Source organism: Pteronotus mesoamericanus, unplaced genomic scaffold (assembly GCF_021234165.1).
Source record: "Pteronotus mesoamericanus isolate MK-2021 breed Mesoamerican mustached bat unplaced genomic scaffold, CSHL_Meso_final contig_220, whole genome shotgun sequence".
In the NCBI taxonomy this organism is placed as follows: Eukaryota; Metazoa; Chordata; class Mammalia; order Chiroptera; family Mormoopidae; genus Pteronotus; species Pteronotus mesoamericanus.
Genome location: NW_026555091.1, coordinates 8,659,167 through 8,681,853, shown reverse-complemented (window position 1 = coordinate 8,681,853; position 22,687 = coordinate 8,659,167). Strand labels below are relative to the sequence as shown.

Below are 22,687 nucleotides of genomic sequence, written 5' to 3'. Positions count from 1 at the left end.
AGGCGTTTTTTGTCGTCGTGGCTGGGGGAGGGGTGGCGGGAGTGCCGGCCCCGGGTGGGCGGAAGCCAGACACACTGCCCGAGCCCAGCAGGGCGCCACGCGGCCCCCGGGACCAGTGTCGGGCGCGCCAGTGTTGACAGCCGACGCAGACTAAACCCGGGGCGTCTCCGCGGTGGCGTTTGCTCCCTGGAGGTGGGCCTCACGCGTCTGCGCTTCCCGGGGATCGATGCATCTTGCACTGAATTTTGAGTTGAGCACTTTATCTTTAAACAAACAGAACTACCATTCCACACAGCTTTGGGATGCTCTTGGGAAAAACGTTATTCCTGGGGCCGGCTCTGCTTTAGGCTAAATCATGAAACAGAAGAACATTCCAGAAAGCCCTCCTGTCGTCCGGGGCTGCGGTCACAGAAGCCATCAAGCTCCCGCAGGCCTTGGGCGGTTGCTCCTGTGCTCCCAGTGACAGAAGGCGGAGCCCCGCGCAGCGACATGACGCCGCGTCCCTCAGGCTCGCTTCTCTGCTCCCTTTGCTCACCGGGCAGCTCAGACGTAAACAGCGAGGTTGCCTCTACCAGACGGGCCGGGCCTCCCGGACGGCGCCCCCGCGCCCCCGCAGGCTGCCCCGCTACCCTCCCTCGCACGCCCCCCGCTGCGCTGTAGAACAGCTTCGCGCTTGCATGTCACTCTCGAGTTTCACCCTGTCTTTGTAGAGGGAGCGTGATGTGTCTGCTTCAGGAGGCTTGGAACAAACAGCCTGCAAACCGAGTTTCAGGCAAGTCACAGCTCATATTTATTGATTTCTGTTAAGGTGTCGGGAGCCAGAGCTCTGCCCCTGACCGCGCTCCTGCGTGGCTGACAGTCACGTTCTGGGGACACAGGTCCCTCGATGCTCAGGGCGGCCCCGAGCGCCTTCGCCTCAGCCCGCTGGTGCGTTAGCCATGCTGTTGCACGCACAGGAGTGTCAGGGCCGACAGCTCGGAACGGAATCGGTTCTGACAAGGCCGCTGCCTTTCCCGGGGCCTGTGAGGAGCAGGGGACGCCGGTGGCCGGAGGCATAAACTGTGCTCTGAAGTCGACCTCAGCTCGCTCAGGTCCCCTCCCGAGGTGCCCAGAGCCCTCCAGGCGCCGAGGATAGAGGCTCGCCTGGCTCCTTGGTGGCCGCGCAGGCCACCTCACACAGTGAGCGGTCGGCTCCCGGGGGCAGGGCTGCCTGCCTGTCTCAGGGCAGAAGACGGGCCCGGTCTCCGGGGCGAGCCCTGCAGGGCCTCCTCCGCCCGAGCGTACCAGCCCACGGAAAGGGACATCGTGACCGGGAAACCGCGGGTGGCCCTGCGGTGATTTCAGGGTGCCAGGGAGGAGGCTCGGCGTCAGCCGGAAGCACGGCCGAGGCGGGAGCCAGCGGACTTGGCCGGGGTCCAGGGCCTGCCGGGCAGCTGGCAGCCCGCGTGCCCGGACGGAGCGTCAGCGAGGAGCCAGGCTCTGGCCTCCACTGGCGTCCAGACCGGCGCCCGCGTAGCTGCCACCTAGCTCGGGCGTCAGCCCTGCTTCCGGGGCCGCGCCAGCTCTGGGCGAAGGAGGCCGACCCGCTTCCTCGTCACCCTCCCTGCAGCCTGCTGACGACGGTGAGCGTTGTTCCTGCCGCCTCGGGCGAAGGGAGCCCCAAGGGACGGCGGGCTTGTTCCCGCCTGGCGTGGGCCTGTGCCTGTGTCTTAGGGGCAGGGGGGCCCGCCGGTTTCAGCGCGCACTGGTCTTGTGCGTGGCGGCCGGCACCGCTCCCGAGTAGGGGCTCACGTCCCTCCTTCTTGTTTGCTGAGACCCCAAAAGAATTTGAATCTGTGACCCCACAGAGAGCCAATCCTCTTGTTACGCCCCCACACCCACCTGTTAAAGGCCTGCTCTGTGGGAGACGTTTCATTTTAATCATTTCTACAGTAGGTGAAGCTCAGGCCTCTGTTTCTTTCTCCCAAGTATCGCTTATCTTTAATCCTTTACTCAAATTCCAAAACAAATGGGCTTAGGTCTTTCATTCTTTTTTTTAACATGAGCAGTTTGTCCCCCTTCACACCCCCCAAGTCTGCTCCAGACGGAGACACCCAGGGGACACCCTGTCCCTTCAGTTCAGGGACTCATTCAGGGACCTGTGCATGAGAAAAGCACCTCCTGAGGTTACCCGTCCCAATCTCAACATGGCCCGTGTTCCCGAGGCCCCTCCCTGAGTGGGCCCAGCGTCCGGGGAGGCCTGCGTCCGGCTGCTGGGGCCTGGGGTCCCCGGGCTGCTCCCCAGGCCCCTCCGCGCTTTCTGTCCCGCTCGCTTTGCCGCAGGCCAGGGCGCGGAGGCCGGGGGCCAGTCCACCGCGGGCACACATGATTCTACTGCCAAGCAGGGCGCAGGTGGTGTCTTGCTCAGCTCTGCCGTCACACTGGGTGCCAGGGACGGAGCGGCTTAAGCAGCAGAGACCCGCCGCCCCCAGCTCTGGAGGCTGGACGTCCCAGGTCAAGGCCCCGCGTGGCCAGGTTCTACACAGGACCCTTCTCCCCGTTGCCATGTCCTCACAGGGCAGGGAGAGGGGAAGCAGAGTGATCCCCAATCTCTTCCTCTTCCTAGAAGGCCGCCCCCCCCATGGGGCCCACTACCCTCTGGACCTCATCAGGCTCTGAGTGTCTCCCAAAGGCCCACCTGCAAGAGACGTGGGGCTTCGACCTACGGAGTCTGGGGAGACACAGTCACACAGGACACAGCAGGAGGCACGTGTTGTCGCTCTGTGGGGTCCAAGGGTTCTCTGTCGGGTCGAGGTCTCCGGGAGGCTGGCCAGGCCTGGGTCCCCGGCCGGGAGAGCCTTCCGCGTCCTCCGCCCAGCGGGGCCGCTGCCCGCCCCCCGCCCCCGCGAAGCGCGCTCCTGCACAGCCGGCGGGAGCCTGAAGAGACCGCCCCCAAGAGGGCCTGTGGGTTCTCCGGCGGCGGAGGGCGCGCCGGCCCCTGGCTGAGCCGGGGGGAGGAGAAGTCGCGCTCCGCACGAGAAGACAGCCACCGGGGGACGGACAGGACATCACACTGTCACAAGCCCCCTGTCGGGCCGCGGGCGGACTTGTTTTCTTCCTGAGGCTGGAAGCTGACAGCTTCTGGGGACAGTTCTTAATTAAGTCCCTTTGTGTGCAAATCCATCCTCTGACAGGATGAGAAGACAAAGAGAACCACAGAGAAATCTTCCTGGAGGGCGCAGGAAGCAGAGGCTCTGTGGCTGCCTGGCCAGCAGCCTGGGGAGTGGCCGGGGCGGGGGCCGTGGCCGCAGCCTGACAGGGTCCCGCGGGAGCAGGCAAGGGCGGGGCGCCCGGGGCGGCCCGAGGGCGGGCGAGGGCTGCCGGGCAGGTGCCCCTGCCCCTGGGAGGCCCCGGCCGTCGGCTTGGAGACAGAGCGCTGAGGTGCCCCGGGCGAGGTTGATGAGACAGTTTCAGGTCAGCACCCAGAGCAGGGCTGGGGAAAGGCTGAGTCTGAGGAGACGGTTGAAGAGAAAGCGGTGACCTGCTTAGCCTCTTGCAGGCTCCCTGCCGGCGCGCAGGAGGCGCGGGCGGATGTGTGGGCGCATCGCACAGGGGGCGCCTGAGCGGGTGGCTGGGGACCCGGGTCCGGCCGCCTCCCTGCCTGGCTGCGGGGCTGCGGGGCTCTCCCCCAGGCCTCCGGGCGGGGGTCGCTCCCTACGAAGCAGAGCCGGGAGGCGTGGCTCCCGCGTGTCCCCCCAGCCCCCAAGGCGCACAGCCGCAGGTCACGGGAAGGCAGTGGTTGAAACAGAAGGGGCTTCGTGACTTCCCTCTGAGAGCCTCTTGTTAAGAGCAGCGCGTTCTGGGAGACAGACGCAGCAGCTGGGAAGGACACTTTCGCCATCTGGTGACAAAACTGTGACAGCGACTTTGGGGGGCTGCTTGTCATCCAGGGCCAAGCAACGTGGGCGTCCGGGGAAGGGTGTTTGCAGTGCGCGCCTCTGGCCGCGGGGGTGTCAACCCGAGGTCCAGGGAGCGAGCGAGGGCGCCACCGGGGTGGTGGGCGTGGGCGCCGTCCTGGAGCCGCTCCCCCGGAGCGGCCGCGCGACCCTGCCCGAGGCGGGTTCCCCCGTGTTTTTCCTCACGCGCTGCGCCGCCGGCGTTTCCCTCCGGAGTCTTCCTTCACTCCGTCAGCCCTGAGCCAGCTCAGCGCGCTGCCCTGCTCGGCCGCCAGAGCGGCCTGGCCTGACGGGCCCACGGCCTGGCCCTTGCTGAGAAGTGGCGGGCGCGGGAGCCACCCACGCCATCGGGCCTCCGGACCCTGACGGGCGAGCGGCAGGGAGCCGGCCTTCGCTCTCCTGGCTCCGAGAAGCCGCGCCCCCTTTGCCCAGCGGGCGCCCGGAGGACGGCGCTTCCCCTCGAGTGCCCGCAGGCCCCTCCAGGCTGTGCGCCCCAGTTCTGTTGGCACAAAGCTTGGACTTGCGACTGGAAAGTGGCCACGAGCGGTACCCCCGTGGGAGGGGCAGGCTGCAATGGGCTGTCAAGAGGCACTGGTATCTTAAAGTAGGGGTGTCGCTCGGTGAGTTTCTTCGGGGGACATGGCAAGTTGGGGTGAGGAGAAAGGGCGGTGCGCCCCAACTCCCCGGGCTTCAGCCGCTACCCCCAGACACAGCCACGCACGGGCCCGCTCCTGCTCTGTGCCCGCAGTGGGACACAGCACTTGGGCGCCAGGGAACCTGGTCGTGAGGCCTCTTCAGCGTGGGGGGTGCTCAGGCCCTGGGGCTCCGGTGGGGCCGGCTATTTGGAGTCTAAGCGGGTTGGGGGGCAGGACACCCTTCCGCCAGAACCCTCGGTGCGGGGGTCAGCGGCCCGCTCCTGCCGCTGGGTGGGCGGGGCCGCCGCCGCACCTGTGCGGAGATGAAAGGCGCCGGGAAGAGGGTCCCTGGGACCCAGAAGGCCAGCTGGGCCCCGAGGACTGTTTGGGCCGCAGCCCCCACCTGGATTCCCGGTGGCCGTGCCTGGTCGGCTCGGGGGCCCCTCCGTCTCAGGCAGCGAGGCCCCAGCCTTTCGGTCCCGGACGAGCCCCAGCAGAAGCCACACTCATGGGTGAACTGCCGCCCCTGCAGTGCCCATGGGCGGGCAGGTGAGCAGAGCCCATGGGTGGGTGGGGGCAGAGCTGGGGAGGAGGGGGTGGGGGCGGGAGGTGGGCTTGCTCGGTGGCGGTGGTCTTCAGTTTAGCAACACAGCACCCGGCGAGCACTGTGGGAGCCCGAGGTAGGACATAGGGTGGTGGCCTCCCCGCTGGAGACGACCGGCTCCCCCTGTGTGGACACCAGATGCGGCTCCCGGAGGGGGGCGTTGAGGGGGGTCTGAAACAAGCAGGGGAAAGGCCGCGTGGGAGCCCGGGAGCCGTGGAGCGTGGGGGGCCTGCGGTCGCTCCCAGCGGAGGGGCTGGCGTGTCTGTGTCCGCGAGGCGCGGCCTCCTGGCGGCGAGCTGTGTGGCGCCCGACCGGTCGGCGGCTGGGGCCAGACCCTGGAGAGGGACGGGCCCAGGAGGGGCTCTGTAGGCTGGGACTGGCGCCACTCTGGGTCTCCGGGTCCTGGAGAGTCCTGCTCTGTGACTTGGGCCTGGGCGGGGTCCCGGGATCCTGGTCATCAGACGGGACGCTGTGCCTGGGCACCGCCCCCCGGGGTCCTGACCCCCAGCCAGGCTGCGCGTTCCAGGCCTCTGTGGGCAGGTGCAGCCTTTGCTTCAGGACGTAGCCAGGCCGCCGGGGAGAGGCTGCCGTCCTCCCTTCCGGCCGTGCAGGGACGAGGAAGCCCCCCAAGCGCTGCGTGCATTTTCCCGTCCAGGCGCTGCTGTGTCGCGGGCGTGGAACAAGCCCTGTGTTAGCCAGCCCGCCCTGCCCGGGAACACGGTCCCTGTCTCGGGGTCTTCTAAGCTCACATTCCCTGTCCCAGCTCCTGCTTCTGATTGCGGGGTCCCCACAGGCTGGGTCCGCCCCGTCCTGGGTCAGCCCAGGGGAGAACGCGTCGCCCTGGTCTGCGGGAGGCCCTGGCCGCGCCCGGCCCGGCCCGGCCACAGCGGAGGACCTGGCGAGCGCTGCCCCGCCTTTCCAGGAACGGCGCCGATGCCCGACTGGAACGGTGCAGAGGTGGCGCTGGGCCACAGGCTGCCAAGGACAGCGAGGCGCGGGGAAGCTGGCGTCTGGCCGAACAGGTCACACCGGGTGACGGGCAGGGAGCGGCCCTCAGCAGGCCGCCGGGACGGGCAGCGCCCGGTACCCCCGAGCCTCAGCTTCCCTGCCAGGGAGCACGGCCAGGCCTCGCCGTGGGCGCCTTTCGGTCGCCCTGAGGGGACGTGCGTCACGGCCAGACGGCGCCCGGTCAGGGGCCCGGCTCAGCTGAGCGCCCCCGTCTCCCCCACCCCCCCCTTTCTAGGCCACTGTGCGTCCCCGTCAAACGCGGGGCTGTTCCGGGCTGGGCTGGGTGGCACCGGGCAGGTCTGTGGAAAAGGGACTTGTCCGCATGATGGGCCCCCCGGGACGTGTCACTTCTTTCACATTTAAACAGAAGCCTTTTTTCAACACCCTCAGCAGGCGGGTCCCCAAGGCAGCCCTCCCCCCGGGCGGAGAGGGAGCCCCGTGCCCTGTCACGGGCCGATGCCCCAGGACCTCCCAGACCCCGGGACCCCGGTCCACACCCTGAAAACCGCTGGCTGGGGGCGTTTTCTTCCGTTCCTGAGACCCTGGGGCGCCTTCCCAGCACGTGTCGGGGGAGGAAGGGGGCGCTTTGCAGGGCGAGGACCGCGGCCGCGCACCTGACCGTGGGCTTGTGTTCCAGGCGTCGCCCTGCGAGAGGTGCCGCTGCGAGGCCAACGGGGAGGTGCTGTGCTCCGTGTCCGCGTGTCCCCAGACGGAGTGCGTGGACCCCGTGTACGAGCCCGACCAGTGCTGCCCCATCTGCAAAAACGGTACGTGCGACGCCGTGGACACGGGCGTGCCCCCTGCGTCCCGGCCCCGCGGACGGGCGCTCCGCCTCCTGCGCGGCGCCCGGGAGGTGAACGGGCGTGGGGGCTGGGCTGTGTGTCCCCATGCTCCCTGGGGGGGGGGGGCGCGTCGGAGGGACCTCCGGGCGCCGTCGGGGGAGGGGCCCCTGGGGCAGAAATTCAGCTTCCACCCTTGAGGAGAGCCACTCACTTTCATTTAACTTTGTTTGTTCTCGCAAAGCAGTCCTTCTCTTTCCAAGACAAATCAAACATGCTGGCTGGGTTCATTTACTTTTCATTACGAAGCAAATTAAAACTTGAAACGTAATTGAATATTCTTCATAAGCAACTCAGGCAGGAAGAGCGCCTCCGCCCAGGCCCGGGGAGAGCCCGCGGGAGATCAAAGCCGCGGCGGCTCTGCGAACAGGGGGCGGCGAGGCGCCCTTGACCGCAATTCACACAGGCGAAGCGCTGCCTCATCTGAGTAATGAGAATTACCTCTTTTATCTGAGGCGCGGAGTGCCGTTCCGGGCGTCACACTTGAAGAGGACATTTGACAAGAATGTGTTCCCAGGGAGCGCGGGCCTGAGAATGATGACTCGAGAGGGCGGTTTGAGAAGGCAGCTGAGTGGACCTTCGCAAAGAGTGGACTTTGGAGATGCAACCCTGCCGTGAAGCACATGAGCCTCTCTCCCGGTGAGAGGGACAGGCGGGCGCTGCGTGGCCCGTGGCCCGGGGCCCGGACAGCCGGCGGCAGCTCCGCAGCCTGAGCCTCTCGGAGGCGGGGTGCTGCCCCGCGGGCGCTGCGGCTCCTCGCGGGCGGCGTGGCCGGGCCAAGCTGGGCGGCCCTGCGCTGTGGACTTCGGGAGTGGCGGGGGGCCGCCCAGGGCTGCTACGAGTGTCCGAGGCAACGCTGCGGTTCTGCGCTCATGCCAGTCAAACTCGCGTGGGCCGGGGGGCAGCGCAGCCCTCTCCCCGGGCGCCCGCGGGTACTCAGGCTTCACCACGAGGTGCGATCGCAGGCGTTTTCTGTGGAAGGGGGTCCTGAGAGGAGAAACGTGGGGTGTGCGAGGTGTAAGGGTGCGAGAGGTCGCCACGGAGACGGGGCGTGCGGCCCGCTGAGCCCCTGCGGCCGCGCGTGTCCCAGAGCCCGTTTGCGGCTGGCGGTGCCCTGGGCCTGTCAGTGCGGAGAAGGGGGGCCGGGCGCTTCAGCGTGGACCGAGCTCTTGAAAACGCGGTCGCAACAGTGGCTGCGGGTGGCGGGAACCCACTGCCCTTGCAGGGAGTCAGGGCTCTCAGCAGGGAAAGGACTTGGGTTGGGGAAGGAGACGCCGGCGGAGCGGCTGGTGGTGTCTCGCTGGGGCGGGAGGGGCGTGAGCCCGCGGAAGGGCCCCGGCGCCAGGGCCTGCGCACAGGTGGCAGTGCAGACGTCAGTCCCTGGCCCGAGGGGGTGGGTGGACGAAGAACCTCCCATGGAGTCAACAGGTGCTTAGTGAGTGGCTTCAGTACAGGAAGCTCACATCGTTGGCGTCTTCAAGGTCCAAGACGCTGTGTGTCCTCTTGCCCGTTAGGGTGAGAAACGACGTTCTGGCCTTCGGGAGGTGGGGGACCCTCGCTCGGAGGTCCACGAAGGCGGGAGGACACGATCCTTCTCCCTGAAATGCGACAGCAGCCTCAGGCCTGCAGAGCAGGCGAAGCAGCCGGGCGACGAAGGCCCCTCCGCGGCGCTGCCTGTTGCTGCCGCTCCACCGCGTCGGCTTTGTCTTCTGTGACCCCGTCCCCCGGTGTCCCCCCGCCACAGCCGACACCGCCTTTGCTCCCGCCTGTTCTTGCCCGCCACAGAGACAGGGTGCCCCTTATCGACACCACCGGCACGACGCCCGCTGAGAAAGCGCAGGACGTCTGTGCACGTCGTTCTGCCCTTCGGATAGATTCCTCTCGGGGCCCGGAGTCGGAGAGCTGTGCTCAGAAAGTGTTGGAACGAGGGCTCTATCGGACGTGGCTATGTGAACATTTTGCAAGGATTTAAACGCATGTATTTCCATTTTTTACTTGATTTTTGTCATCAAGATGTAATCTTTTTTTGAGTAAGCAAATTACGTTCCGAAGTACCGTGTGCATAAATAAGGTCTACCCTGAAATTCGCAGGACGCTTAAACCCGCGCTGACAGCCCGGGAGCGGGGGCCTCCCTGCCCGGCCGGGGAACCTCCGGAGGCCGCCCCCGCGCCGCCGCCCCCGGGAAAGCAGGGGACGGGGGGAAGCAGGACTGGGGGCGGCTCAGGAGCGACTCCCAGGAGGAGGATGGGGAGGTTTCCTAGAACGAGATTCAAGAAGGATTACCGATTAAAGAAGGATTTGTATTAAAAGGCTTGATCCAGTGATATCAAATGTCCACGACCGGAAACAGCGGCAGCGGGCCCCGTCCCGCCCGCCCCATGGTCTTCGCTGGGGCGCGCTCACCGGGGAGCCGCCAGCTGTCGGCGGCCTCCAGCGACCGAGGACTGTGCCCTTGAAGGGGCAGACGGTGCTGGGAATCCTTGGTAAACTATCTGCTTGAGAAAGGAAAACAGTTTCTATCAGAACTGAATGCTCTACGGTAATTGACCAAATAATGTACGGCAGTTCAACCATGGCCCCCACGCGCACACACAAACATGTTTCTATAAAAAAAAACCAAAAAACAAAAAAACAATGACTTGTCTGAGGGCTCTCAGACTGTAAGACATCAAAACGGTGCCTGGTATGAAATTAAATGCTCGGGCAGGCTGAGCGTGGATGGACCGGGGAGGTTCTTAGCTGTTCATCTCAGGGAGCTGGCCCTCACCCCTCGCTCTCCGAGGTCTCGGCCTGCAGCACGAAGCAGCTCCGTCTCCCGACAGGAGAATTGCCGTTCGGTTGCACGCTGCCAAAGTCACTTACCTCAAAGCCGCAGAAGCCGGGGACCGAGAATGCCTGGCATATAAATAAATGATCACAAATGAAACGCAACTTAATATATTCACTTTGTTGACTTGTACAGATCGATCACGCAAGGATTTTCTTTTGATAATAAGGATGTTTGGGTGGTGATCTGTGTTTTCTGTTTCTTCCCCCTCAAGTCCAGGAACAGCGGGTGTTATACTGCTCCTATAATTGAGGGGGTTTCAGGTTCTCTCTGGTGACGGGGGCCGTGCGGGGGGCCTCGCTTTAGCATCCCCCTGCCCCGTCTTCGATGCCTGGTGAGTGTGAGGGAGTAGGTCTCCCTGTGGGTGCACACAGCACCGCCGTCCGCGCGCAGGGTGTGCGGCTGCGGGGCTGAGCTGCGCGGGCCAGGCTGGGCCCGCTCCGGTCCTCGCCGGGGCCCCGCCCGAGGGCACAGCGCTCACAGCCGCACCCTGGCCCGGGCGGTAAACATCGCGGATCCCCCGCAAACGTCAGTGCTGCGGGTGACAGGCTCAGCTTTATTTCCACAGCAAGCGGATGTGGCCATGTTTTGGAGGAACGTGAAAACTTTTATAACATTTTAAAGATAGATGCTGAGAATTCAAATTATTAGAAGTAATGTTATGGAAAGTATGTGAGAAGCACTAATACGGTTTGTTTTTTTCTTTCAAAGAGTAGGATAAGGTCTTAATTAAATCACAAGGAGTGGACAGAACAGAGTGGGGTGTGTGTGTGTGTGTGTGTGTGTGTGTGTGTGTCTCACACAAAGGTCCTTCTCACAAGGAAAGGACTCCGTGAGCCTCACTGTGGAATCTTTCCAAAAGGAAGAGCCATCGTCCATTGGATGACGCTGTTAGGCCTCTGCAGAGCTGCCCACGTAGCCGGAAAAAAATATAAGCGATGCCTGTGTCTGGTAAAGGACTAAGTAATCCCAGCGCGTCAGAGCAAAGCGGGACGATGAGAAAGGAAGGGGCGTCTAGGGGCTCCCGGCCGGACCCCCGCGTCTCGCTCCCGGTCCCGCTGGTCGGAGAGACAAGTTTCCCGACGCGTGACAGGGCGGTTCTGTGACAGGCCCTGTCAGTGGAGCGGAGACTGGAGGGAATAAACAAAGGTGGACTTCCTGCCCCCGTGGAGGCAGCTCGGGACTAATCTGATCCAACTGTGATGCACGCAGATGCGCCGTTTCCTTCTCAGAACAGCCACTAAGGAAGTCGGCAGGCGGATGAAACGGGACACACCGTCCCTTCCCTTGGCTCCCTGATGCAGGGATGGCGGAGAAAGTGTGGCCCAGGGTGCTCTTTCTGGATTTTTGGAGAGGAGTGTGTGTGTGCTGTGTGTGCCCACGCAAATGCACGTATATTTTATGAGACATTAAGGCAGTGTTGCCAGCTTCACTGTGGATACAGCGATGAGTCAAGTTCGTGATTCTCAGCCCCGATGCCCTTGCAGCCTAGAAGGGGGCCCCGTGAACAAGGTGGGTTTGCTGCTTTCCGGGGGGAGTGCGGGAAGGTGAGGAGGAGGAGGGAAACAGGAGCAAGGCTGCGGGACAGCTTGCTGTGGGCGTGGCCTTGGTTTGCTTTTGATCGTTTCATTAGAATCAGTTCCCGGGAGAGACACGACTGGGTCAAGGCCGGGGACATTTTCATGACCCTGATACATAGGACCATGTTGTCTGTCAAGGCCTTCGCACATGGATGAGGTCCCGCGTTTTATGAGGGGCTTGCTGACCTTCCTTAATTTATGCAAAATGGTGCTCGCTGTTTCCGTAGGAAGCACCGGAACTTGAAAGCATTTCCAAGGCATTGTTCCCTACAGTGTATGACGCTTGTCTACGTCCCTAATACAATCACTTTGAGCAGAACCTAAACGGTTCTTGACGTCTGAAAGTCATGGCTGTGCAAAGCAATTATTGGGCTGCCCCAAAGTGCAAGGATGGCGTCGGGGTGAGAGTTCAGAAAGGCAGCTTGATTTCTTCATTGTGTGTGTGTGCGTGCGCGCCCGTAAAATAGACATTAACTGGCTCCCTCTGTGGGTGTTTCGTGACAACCAAGTAACAGGGTGGGTTTGGGAGCACCGCAGGAGATGGGATGGCCAACAGGAGGCGCTTAGAGACACCGGCGCTGAGAGGGGAGGGCAGGGAGCCGGGGGGTGGGCACGGGCAAGGCTGCGCGCGCCCGGGGAGGTGGAGGCGCCGTGTGGCTGGAGGAGGCACTCTTGCCTGGAGGCGGAGTGACCACTGAGCCTGTGATGGGGGGTGGGGGCGGGGGCAGACGGGCTCCCAGGCGCCGTGTGTCCACGTGTGGGGGCAGGTGAGATCCGGAGGCAGTGCAGTGCCGAGAAGAAGGGCCTTAGGACGGGGACCGTGCCACTCCGCTTGAACCCGGTGGCCGTTCTGGCTGTGGGCTCCGAGCCCTTGGGAGGGCTGGTCAGAGCTCGGGGGGGGACAGGCTCCTGAATGGCCTTTGCTGGCCAGTCTGAGCTGCCGACTGAGACGCGGTCCCTCGGGGTGGCGAGAGGCGCCCTGGCTTTGGAGCTCGGCGGATAGACCGTCCAGCTGAACCCTGGTCACCTCGCTGAGCCCGCGGGTCCCCTTCAGTTTCCTCGCCTGCAAACGTGATGGTCTCCCGTTGGAGCCACCAGGCTTCCTTGCAGGGGGCGGGGGGTGGGGGGACCCCGCCTGCTGCCGGCGCAGGGCGCAGGGCGCTTTCTCCACCGCCGGCCTCCTGAGCTGCACTTTAACTTGCGGTTCTTAAAAGCGATGCCCACAGGCAGATTTCCTTTCCAAGAAGCCCCGAGCTTGTGCCACGAACACCCCTGAGGTCTGCCCAGCCTTGGCCGGGAGGGCAGAGGCTGCCGCCGCGTCTGTCCTCTGGAAGATGACCCATCCACGCGCCTTTGCCATCGTTCGCCTGTGCACAGCACTCGGTCAGCACTCAGCAGTGCGGGCCCCTGCAGCCCGGGCTCTGTCCTCAGCCCCAGGGAAGTCAGTTGTCACACAGAGTAATAGCACGACCCATGCCAGCCCGGGCAGGCAGCTTCGCCGTGTCTGCAGCGTGGCCCGTGGGCCACCACCCGGGGCGCCTTGAGTTGCATCCAAAACCCCCAGAAGGGGCGCCTTCGGGAGAGATGAGCTGTCAGGGGAAGGCGTCTGAAGACAGATGGCCGCGCGCGTGGCTTGCCCAGTCCTTCCCGGTCCCCGGAGGACGCGCTGATGGATGTTCTCAGCGAGGACGCCCAGCGGCTGCGTCTGAGGGATGGCAAATGCCCTCTTTGCTGATCAGGAGACGCGTTCTGCTCACAGCAAACCCCAGGCCCTGCACTTGCCTTTCAGGAAGATGGACTTCAGGTGAAGAAGGACCGTTACCCCTGGGGACCCCTGTCAGCACCGACAGTTGCGCCTCCCCTTCCCTAAGGGCGGCCGGCCCCGGGGGGCAGGGCACAGCCGATCGTCACCGACCGACCGTCAACGCCCCCTGCCCCAAGTGTCCCCTGGGCGCACACTCGCCGTCCCCGAGTGAAGCGTCGGTCCTCGGAGAACACCCTCCCTGGGTCTTCCATTAGGAGCATCGAGCGCCTAAGGTGACTCTCCTGTCGGCCTCTGGGAAGCGTGTCTGTGTCGTAACCTGAGCTGTGGCCTGGCTCTCATGACACTGGGTGAACGTAGCAGATGTTTGAACAACTTCTTGGTCCACCTGGGCTCTGCCCCAGAGCAGCACGACACACTGGCGGGTCTGCTCAGGGTCCCCTGTGGCTGGGTGGACACAGGCAGGGGGCAGATGGCAGCGGGGGAGACAGGCCCGCCCCCTCGACCGTTGGGACCGTTCCTCAGACGAGCTCAGGGCTGGGATCCGAATTCAGGGACAGGTGCTCTCTGGGCCGGACCAGGTGACTTGAGCCATCCAGTGCTGCAGATCTGGGCTGCTCTGTCACGAAGGCGTAGCCCGCTCAGACGGCACCACTCAGCCAGCCACGTCGGCAGTGCGGGAAGAGCGGTGTCCTTGTCTCTGGGTAATTCCCACGCTTCCTAGTTTTCCTCCGTCTTAGTTAAGTAAGTAAGCCCTTCAGGGCATTGACAAGATCAACACTTAAAACTGGGGAAACACTTACCCCTTGAACAGGCGCAGAGAGGAAGCCCCACGGTGCCTTCCCCTGAGAGGGACAGAGGCACAGAAAACTCCGGCAGGGGACCGGGGAGGCCCTAGCCGGCCTGGAGCTGGGCAGGGGGGCTGACTCGGGGCCAATCGCCTGCTCTTCCTACTGTGTCCCCAAGGCGGTCACCAGACATCGGGGGCTCACTCTCCTCATTTATAAAAGGAAAATATAAAATGGGAGAGAACGCGCGTGAGCCCACCTTTAAAACCGTGCGCACATGCGCACACTCGCGGTCTGTCTGGAAGAAGTCCCGCCCTTGTTAATATAACAAGAACAATTTGCACGACATCGATGTAACCGGGCAGCCAAGGAGAGTGGACTGGAATGCACATGTGTGAACAATGACGACTTCTCTACTAGTCAGTGGGGGCGGTAGACGCTGTTCAGTGAGCATGTGTGCTGTGTGGCCGTCGCTTCAAAGTGACTGAGTGAGTAGAGCAACAAATTTGCATCCAGGTTTGCATTAAGCGTCAGCATTCCTCCACGGAAACTATTGGGATCATCAGAAGACCGCAGCTCAGGCAGCTGGTGATTGGCGGCGTCATTACCACAATGTGCCCACTCATGTATCACGTCTCGTGCTGAGTTTTTTGGTGAAACATCAAATCACCCACGTGACTCAGCCCCCCTACAGCCTAGATTTGGTGTCCTGGGACTTCTGGCTTTTCCCCAAACTAAAATCACCTTTGAAAGGGAAGAGGTTTCAGACCATTGCTGAGATTCAGGAAAATACACCGGGGCAGCTGATGGTGACTGGGAGCGTGGCGTGAGGTCCCAAGGTGCCCATGGATTCTACAAAGCCAAATAAAATCTTTCCTGAAGTATTTCCGGGGTTGCCGTGTTTTCTAAAGAAAATGAGCTGAGAGAGACCGAGCTGCCCGTCCTTTCTTTGAGAGAGGGACCCAGCCGCGCTCTCTGAGTCCCTGCGGGGAACTTTGTCCGCTCAGCTCCTGTGAGCCCCTTTCTGGCCCTTGGCCCACGGCCCGAGCACCATCGCCAGGGCGGCCCGACCTCCAGCGTCCAGATGCAGCGTGAGGATTAGGAAGACGTTCCGCTGGTGCCCGCCGGGCCCGGGAGTGATGGGGAGCCTGAAGCAAGGGCTGCATTAAGATTTCATAAGCAACTGGAGGATAAAAGGATATCAGTGTTAACAAAATCAATTTTTATTCAGTCTCTTCTGACTTTAGAGGAACTTTGCAGAGGAAGTAAATTTATCTTTAAAAAATTAAAATGAAATCCAGCGCCTGCCAGAGGGTCTTTTACCTGCTTGTGAAAAGTCTTGCTATTGATTGACGTTTTGGTCACAAATTCTAATCAAAGGGCTGACAGTTCGGTGTCTGTCTTGTGTTCTGAAGGAGCGTATGCGTGTTCAAATGCACATCCTTGTTCAAACGCACACGCTTGTTGCAACGCACACGATGGGAGCAGAGAGGCGGGCTCACCGCACAGAAATGGGCCCTTCCCGCTGACCAGACTTACCCTGCCCTTATGTTCCTCATTCCACCAGCAAAATCCGGTCATCGGGAACTACAGAGAAGAGGAAGGTTGACCATCATACCCCGAAGAAGCAGCCCGGGCCTGGGCAGGGACGTCGGGCAGGACAGGAGCCCTGGGGTGGGGAGGGCGTGGGCAGAGGACCACCGGCCGGGGGCCTGGAGCTGGGTGTGGGGCCTCCCGGACGGGCTCTGAATAAAGATTTCTTTTCTCAGCTAATTACCTCATTAGCGATGACCTGAAAAACAAAAAAGGAATGAAGTTAGGAAGGAGGTAAACGTTTAGCAAACCCATAGTATTGATTTTCGGCGTCACGGGGCTACCGATGCTGAACTTGGAATTCGCTCGGACTTTGTTTAGTCATTGGTGGGGGAGGCAGTGACCTCACTGAACACATACAAGTAAACTAGAGACATAAATCTGCTCAGAGAGCCCTCAGCTTCTAGTGCAAAGGTTAGCAGTCGTCTCAGGAGAGTGTCTGCAGCCAATGACGGAGCGTGCGAGACAGTGGAAGGGGCACACGCTACCCATCACTCTCCGATCCGTGAATTCTCCGTGGCAGCCCCTTACTCTCAATTAACTTCACTCATGTTCAGTGGCAGGTTTCTTGTACTTGTACAAAAGTGAGGCAAGAGTCATGAACTGCCGGCTGTAACAGCAGAAGAAAAACCTATTGAAAAATTAATGTTGGGTTTAGATCACTTTATGTGCTTCAGATAGGAAATCGATCCCGTTATTTTCAAAAACAAAGTCAGGTTATTTTTTTAAATTCAACACCTGGCATCAAAACACAGCTTTTGGAAATTAATTTCGTCAGTGGTAAAATATCTCATGCTGTTGCTGGTGCTATTCTTAGGTGCATTTTTAAGAGCTTGGCGTTGCACGTTAAATTGTTTTATGACTGAGGCTGTGAGGAACTTTTGGTCGAAGCAGAGCCTCCCGATAGAGACATGACCTTACGAACCTCAGGAGCAGGCGGAGGGGAAGTGCTTTTCAGGTTGGGGGCGGGGGGCACACGCCATTCATCATCGCCTCCAGCAAACTGTGGGGTCCTAGAAATAAGCATCAAAGCCGGAAAGGTCGAAAATGTTAAGAGAGGCTTACAACCACGTCTTTTTGTGAATAAAGAAACCCCCAGCCCGCCTGGCTGGGAGGCGCCGTGGCTGGCGCGTCCTCCCGGTGCTCGGGAAGGCGGTGGGTTTGCTCCCCAGGCAGGCCCAGCCCGGAGGCGAGCGGCCGAAGTTTCTCGCCCACATCAACATTTCTCTCTCTCTCTAAAATCAGTAAACGTATCTTCGGGTGAGGATGAAAGGGAATCCTCAGGTGCACAGCGGAGCCCCTTGCCCTGCGGGGTATTCTTTACCGATGGGCAGCGCCGGGAAGAGCTGGTTGGAGTCCACCTCAGTGCCTGACGAGGTGTTTTGACTTATTTTTTTGTAAGTGGATTCTCTGTGTTTTGGCTGCCTGCTTCAAAATCAATTAGAAATCTTTAATCCCAGTATTCAACAAATAGGGGGGGGAAAGCCAAACCCTTCAGCTTTACAAGTTCTAGAAAGTTACCACTGTTGAGAGAAAACGCCCAAAGAGAGCCAATTCACAACAGGAGTCCGTGTGGGTTGAAGATTTGCTTTTTGATGTGTTTTATTGTGCTTTGGAATGTATCAGTTTTGGGGAGGAATAGTTTGATTGAACTCACATGTTTACTTGGATCTTAGGTGTTCTTTTTCAAAAATAATTTATTGTTACTTCTTTAACGAAATGACAAATTTGGGAAGGTCTGTGGTTTTCCCAACGTCTAAATGTAGAAACACTCAGAAATCCGAAACAGAGACAGCTTGCGTGGTGAATCTTGTCTTATAATGCACTTATTAAAGAAAGTTTCTGTACAGCGTTACAGAGGTAGTAGCTATGACAGTATTTGGCAGATCCATGAAAACAGTGATTAGAAACAAGAATGTCTTCCGTGAAACAGGCATTCTGAGTTCAGCAGACATCTCGGCATTTTTAGAGAGCGGATTTTCTCAGTTAAAAAAATATACTCTTCAGAGGAGTCAACTTAAATGGGCCAACAATTCCAAACTGACATCCCTTAAAGTGTCTGGATCCTGAGTGCTATCACGTGGCGTTTATAGATCACAACCGGGGAGAGCAGACCTCCTGGCCAGACAGGCAGGCGTTCCGGTCCGTGGGCATGACCTGTGTCCGCATTTATTTGGGTCTCCTTTAACATCGCTCACTGACGTCTTACAGTTTTTATTTCCTAGGACTCACATAGCTTTTTGTTAATTCAATTCCTGGTATTATTTTTTTCTAGTATTAAATGGAAATGTTTTATTAATTTCATTTACCAGTTGGTTGTTACTTCAAAACTGAAATACATTGGATTTTTGTTTATTAATCTTGTGTCTTCCTCACTCCTGAATACACCGAATTTATGAGACTTTCAGTCATCATTTCTTCAATTATTTTTCTGCCTCTTTTACTCTTTCTTATTCTTCTTCGATTCCTACTACTCGTGTGAAAGTTCCTTGCATTGTCCCACATACCTTTAAGGACCTGCTCATTTTTTCCTTTGTCTCTTTTCTGTTTGTTTATTAGATACTTTGTACTGAGACATGTTCAAGCCTAGTGATTCTTTCTCCTGCCTTCTCTAATCTGCTGTTGAGTTCATCTAGCGATATATTTTTTAAAATTTCAGTTTTTGGACTTTTCAGCTGTAGAAATCCCACTCGCTTATTTTTCATAATTTTCATTTTTTCCATCTCTTACATGCTCACTCATGAAGTCTCGGGAAGATCATATTTTTAAAAAACCTTTATGCATACCTTAACAACTGCTTTGACCAATTTGTCCGTAGAATCCAACATCTGAGTTAGTTTCTGTGGCCTTTTTCCTTCGGCTTGGGGCAGACATGTTTGTTCTTGTTTCTTTTTGTGGCTCCTAATCTGTGTCCAAAACCGATAAGATGCTGCCCCCACCCTGCATTTGGTGGTTTCTTTTGAGGACGGACGGCCTCCCGCCCCAGGGGGCCCGGGTCACCGGGGCTCACGCTGTCAGCATGGGCCGCCCCTGCCCCCACTCCCACCCCCGCCCCGCCGTGGGGTGCAGCCGCCCTGCCCGGCACTTGGCCCTCCGGGGTCCTGTCTCAGCCCAGGCCTCCTGTGCCCTTCGGGGGCCAGCGTGTGCTTGCACAGTTTACACTAGAACTGACGCCCACCCTACCTCTCTGTTTTCTTGCAACTTGCTGCCTCTCTGCCCAGCCACCTGTGTCCTCTGTCACCTCCAGCCAGCAAGGCTTCAGCTCCCTCGGCCCCAGCTGCGCCCGTGGCGGGAAATGGGCGTAGTCCAAAGAACAGCACCCTCCCGGACGCTGCTTGGGTGGTGCGCCCTGGCCTTCAAGGACGGACTCCGCTCTCATCTGCACCCGGTGTTCGGCTGGTGCCTGACCGTCCGCTGCGCAGGCTTCCTCGTCGGTCGGCCAGGTTTGCAGGCAGAGCTCGTGGTCGGATTTTGTGCCTTGTCCTTTCTGTGGCTCTCTCTCTCCAAGGCCTTCCCACTTAAACTCGCCTGGCGCCGTCCCTGAGGTAGGAAGGCTGACTCCGTCTCTGAGGCTGTGGCGTCTCTGGGGCGGGACTGAGAAGGGGGGTCGGGAGCTCCCTGCGCAAGAGCCACGGAATCCGAATTCCTACCCTCTGTTGTCAGTGCCTGCTCGGAGTGAACGCGCTCAGGCTTCCTGCCTCTTTTTGGTGGTTTTCCAGCGCCTTCCGGTTACTATTATCCCTGTCTCGTCTTCATCGCTGCCTCCCACAGGAGGGTTTCCACTGCAGCACCGCCGTCGCGGGGGTCTTCAGCTTTGAGGTTTAAGAAGGAAGATGTGATCACTTTTTTAACAAGCTCAGTGCAATATTCTCACAAAATCTTGTAGCCAAAAAAGAAAATAAATTGTTAAACATTTAAAAAATGGGTCACGTATGAAGCCGTAAATAAATTATTGGTGAACTTTAAAAGGCGGCGCTCTTAGCCCACAATTCGGCGTTAGCGAAGTACCTGCGAGAGCCCAGGCGCCGCTCTACGCGAGCGCGCGGACGGACAGGCCGGCGTCGTGTCTGGGAGCTCGCGCGTCCCAGGCCTGAATGTTCGGGAGGAAAAGTCCTTCTCGTAATTATTTTTAGCTTAAAGAAGAAATCATACTGAAATTACACACTGTTTAGATATTAATGGAAATAAATATTGCATGTCAAAACCAGTGATAATTATCAATATTTTATGCACTACAAATCCGTTAGGAAATTTCAGCAGTCACACTTAAAAGGTCGTTAGTACATTTCTTAGCGCATCTAGATTTGACTACTTACTGAGTTTGGAAAACATTATAACAGGAGCTGACTTACAGAGCCTGAGACATCATAGGTTTACTATATAAATATACATCTGTGCATTTTTTAAACAAGTATTATTGCCTTATGGGCAAAGTTAATATTACATGCATTCTGTATATTTTCTTAGGTAAAACTTTCATCTTTAGCAAGTCAGGAAAAAATAGTTTATCCACAATTATGTTTCTCTTTCTCTTATGCACACTCTGCACGGTGTGCACAGCCCATCCTTTTAAGCTTCCCCGGTTTTAATGTCATGTTTAATACATTTTGAAGTATATTTTAGTATTTCTGGTTCAGCTTGCTGTTTCATGTTCTCATAACACAATTAGGCATCCCAGATTCCGGCTGCGTTTTTGAGTGGGGCTTACATTTTTCTGTGTTTAGACTTCATGTCCTTTTCAATGCTCTCAGTTCTACGCTGACACCCACGCAGCAGAGGGAAGCATTGTCCGTTGAAGGGCGTCTGTGCGTGTCTGCAAGTGTTTTTTGGGTTTTTTTTGGATATTTAGCGAAGTTGTTTGGCCGACTTTAAAATTTATTTTCATTCATCTTAAATGCACTCGTGTCTTCTTTTATTCGTGGCGGAGACTGGCCCACTTTAGCACTTTATTGATACCGAACTCCATCTCCCCTTATGTTCAACATAGCTGCCCATCTTTGTTGTCTCTATTTTTGTGTCTAACACTGTATGGAATATCACTCTTTTTATTCTTTGTATGCGAGGAGGTAATTGCATGTGATTTAGTGTATCCTCTAGGATGCTGTTATGTTCGAACCAAAGTGGCGTTTGGTTTTTTTCTGCCATTCCTACCCTTCCATTTCTTACTAACCGTTGGGATCGCTTAGGAGGCTGGCGTGGTGCGAGGAACTGCCCCGAGCTCTCTCCGAGCACGGCCTGCGGGCCCCGCGCCTCCCCGTCCTTCCGAGAGACGTCTGCTCCAGGGCATTGGGACATCCCTCCGGACGTTCCACAGCTCCTTCATCTTTCGGTTTTCCGCGATGAAACGCGGTCCTGCCCCTGCGCTGTTCTCGGAATACGTTCTCCCCATGGAACCTGTTGGCAGAGTTGTCATCAGGACTTTGTGGCAGCCTTTATTTACATACAGTGACCTGCACAGGCCCTAACCTCCCCGTTGGCGTTTCTGTAATTATGCACATCCACCCGGCCGGCACCCCCGGTGGTTGCTCCATGCTCATCCTCACTTGCGTCCCACCCCCAGCCACGCACCAGGGGGCCTGGCTTTCCGGTTTGCATCTCTGTAGAGAACTCCCGCGTGTTCCTAGACTGCGCGTAGGTGGAGCCATACTGGGATGTCTGTACCTGGCTTCTTTCGTTCCACACGGTAATTCTGGACGCCCGGGGCGCGGGGCGTCTGTGCACTTGGCCCGCTTCTCTTGCTGAGCGGTGTCCTCGTGAACGGTCGGCACAGCCCTCCCCCTGCGGACTGGCCGGGGCTGTGATGGCTACCGTGCTGTGAGCGTTTCTGTGCCTGTCTTTTCGTGCACACGCACTCCTGTGTCACTGAGGTAGATCTCAGGGACTAGGCCCTGAGTTCTATGTCACAAGAGACCGACAGCACCCATAGAGTTTGTAGCGTGTTGCGCTCCCGCCAGCGGTTTACGGGAGCCCCAGGTGTCCATCCTCCTCACCAGCACAGGAGCAGCCACCGGGCTCCTCAGCCACCCTGCGCTTCCCGCACGTCCCTGTGCACTTGGGGAGCTCGTGGGGAAGGGCACGTGTCAGGGTGCGGGCTGGCTCCTGGCCGGTGCCCCCCGCAGTCTAACACATCTGCTCTCAGGCTGCTGGCGAGCCTGTGGCCGCTCCTGGCGGTCCCTCGTCAGCCGTGCACGCGTCTCCTCTCTCCGAGGGCACGGCGCCTGCTGGGGGTGGCCCGCCTGGGCCCTCGGCACCCTCAGCTCTCGGTGGCCGACAGGCTGTAGGAACGACCGCAGCTCTGTTTATGGAGGGTGCCGGGCCCCTTCCCCTCAGGGCTGCGGGGTGGGGGGCGGCCGTCCCTTGAGAGGCCGTGTGCTCCCTGCAGCAGGTGCTCGTGGGGAGGCCAGCAGCCAGCTCCCTGGGATTGTTTCTCTAGGCAGCCTGTTCTCAGGCCTCCGCGGCTGCGTGTGGCTGTTTCACCGCAGCGGAGCTGTGTCTACGGATTCCTCTCACACCCTCCAGTGACTCAGACGTTGCTCTTCCGACCTAAAGGCCGTGGTTAGCCTTACCGGGCTGGCGTTTGCGGTCGGGACTTCCTTGTGACTGTTCAGCTCTGTGGTGCCCTCCTCCAGAACCTGCAGGGAGGAATCTGAGGCATCTCCTGCTCTCTTGCCCTAATGAAGCATAGGATATATATTTTTTTTAACGGCTGAAAAATATCTCTAGTAAGTCGGACTCTCCAAAGAGAAGAGAAGCTCTTTCCTAAAGACTTGCTCCTGTGCGGGGGGCTGGGCGCCACACGGGCGCAGCGGGGCTGGCTGGGGGCCGCGCCATGTTGCAACCCTCTGATTTCTCTGGTTTCTTGGTTTCGTCACCTGTGGCGTCGACTGGATGGGACTTCACAATTGGCGAGCTCGCCTTTTGGAGCTGTTGGGATTCCTGTCCACCTCGCTGGTGGTCACTTCTCCGGGCCGGCGTTTATCTGGCGTTGCACTTCCAGTGTGTCTCTCTGTTCAGCTGCTTTCACTTTCGGGAAAGTTGGTCAGTCCCCAGGTGCCCAGGACGTCGCTGTTCCTCTTGCCTGACGCAACCTTGCCTGCCCGTCTGCTTCTGCGGAG

The 22,687-nt window shown here is 59.2% G+C and overlaps 1 protein-coding gene across 1 annotated transcript in view; it reads left to right on the top strand.

Annotated features, from left to right (window-relative positions):
• Positions 1–22,687, top strand: part of VWC2 (von Willebrand factor C domain containing 2) — a 43,725-nt gene that overhangs the window by 8,561 nt on the left and 12,477 nt on the right. Inside the window, exon 2 of the mRNA XM_054571282.1 lies at positions 6,820–6,949. Coding sequence (XP_054427257.1) covers positions 6,820–6,949 — 130 coding nt within the window. The remainder of the gene's footprint in view (positions 1–6,819; positions 6,950–22,687) is intronic.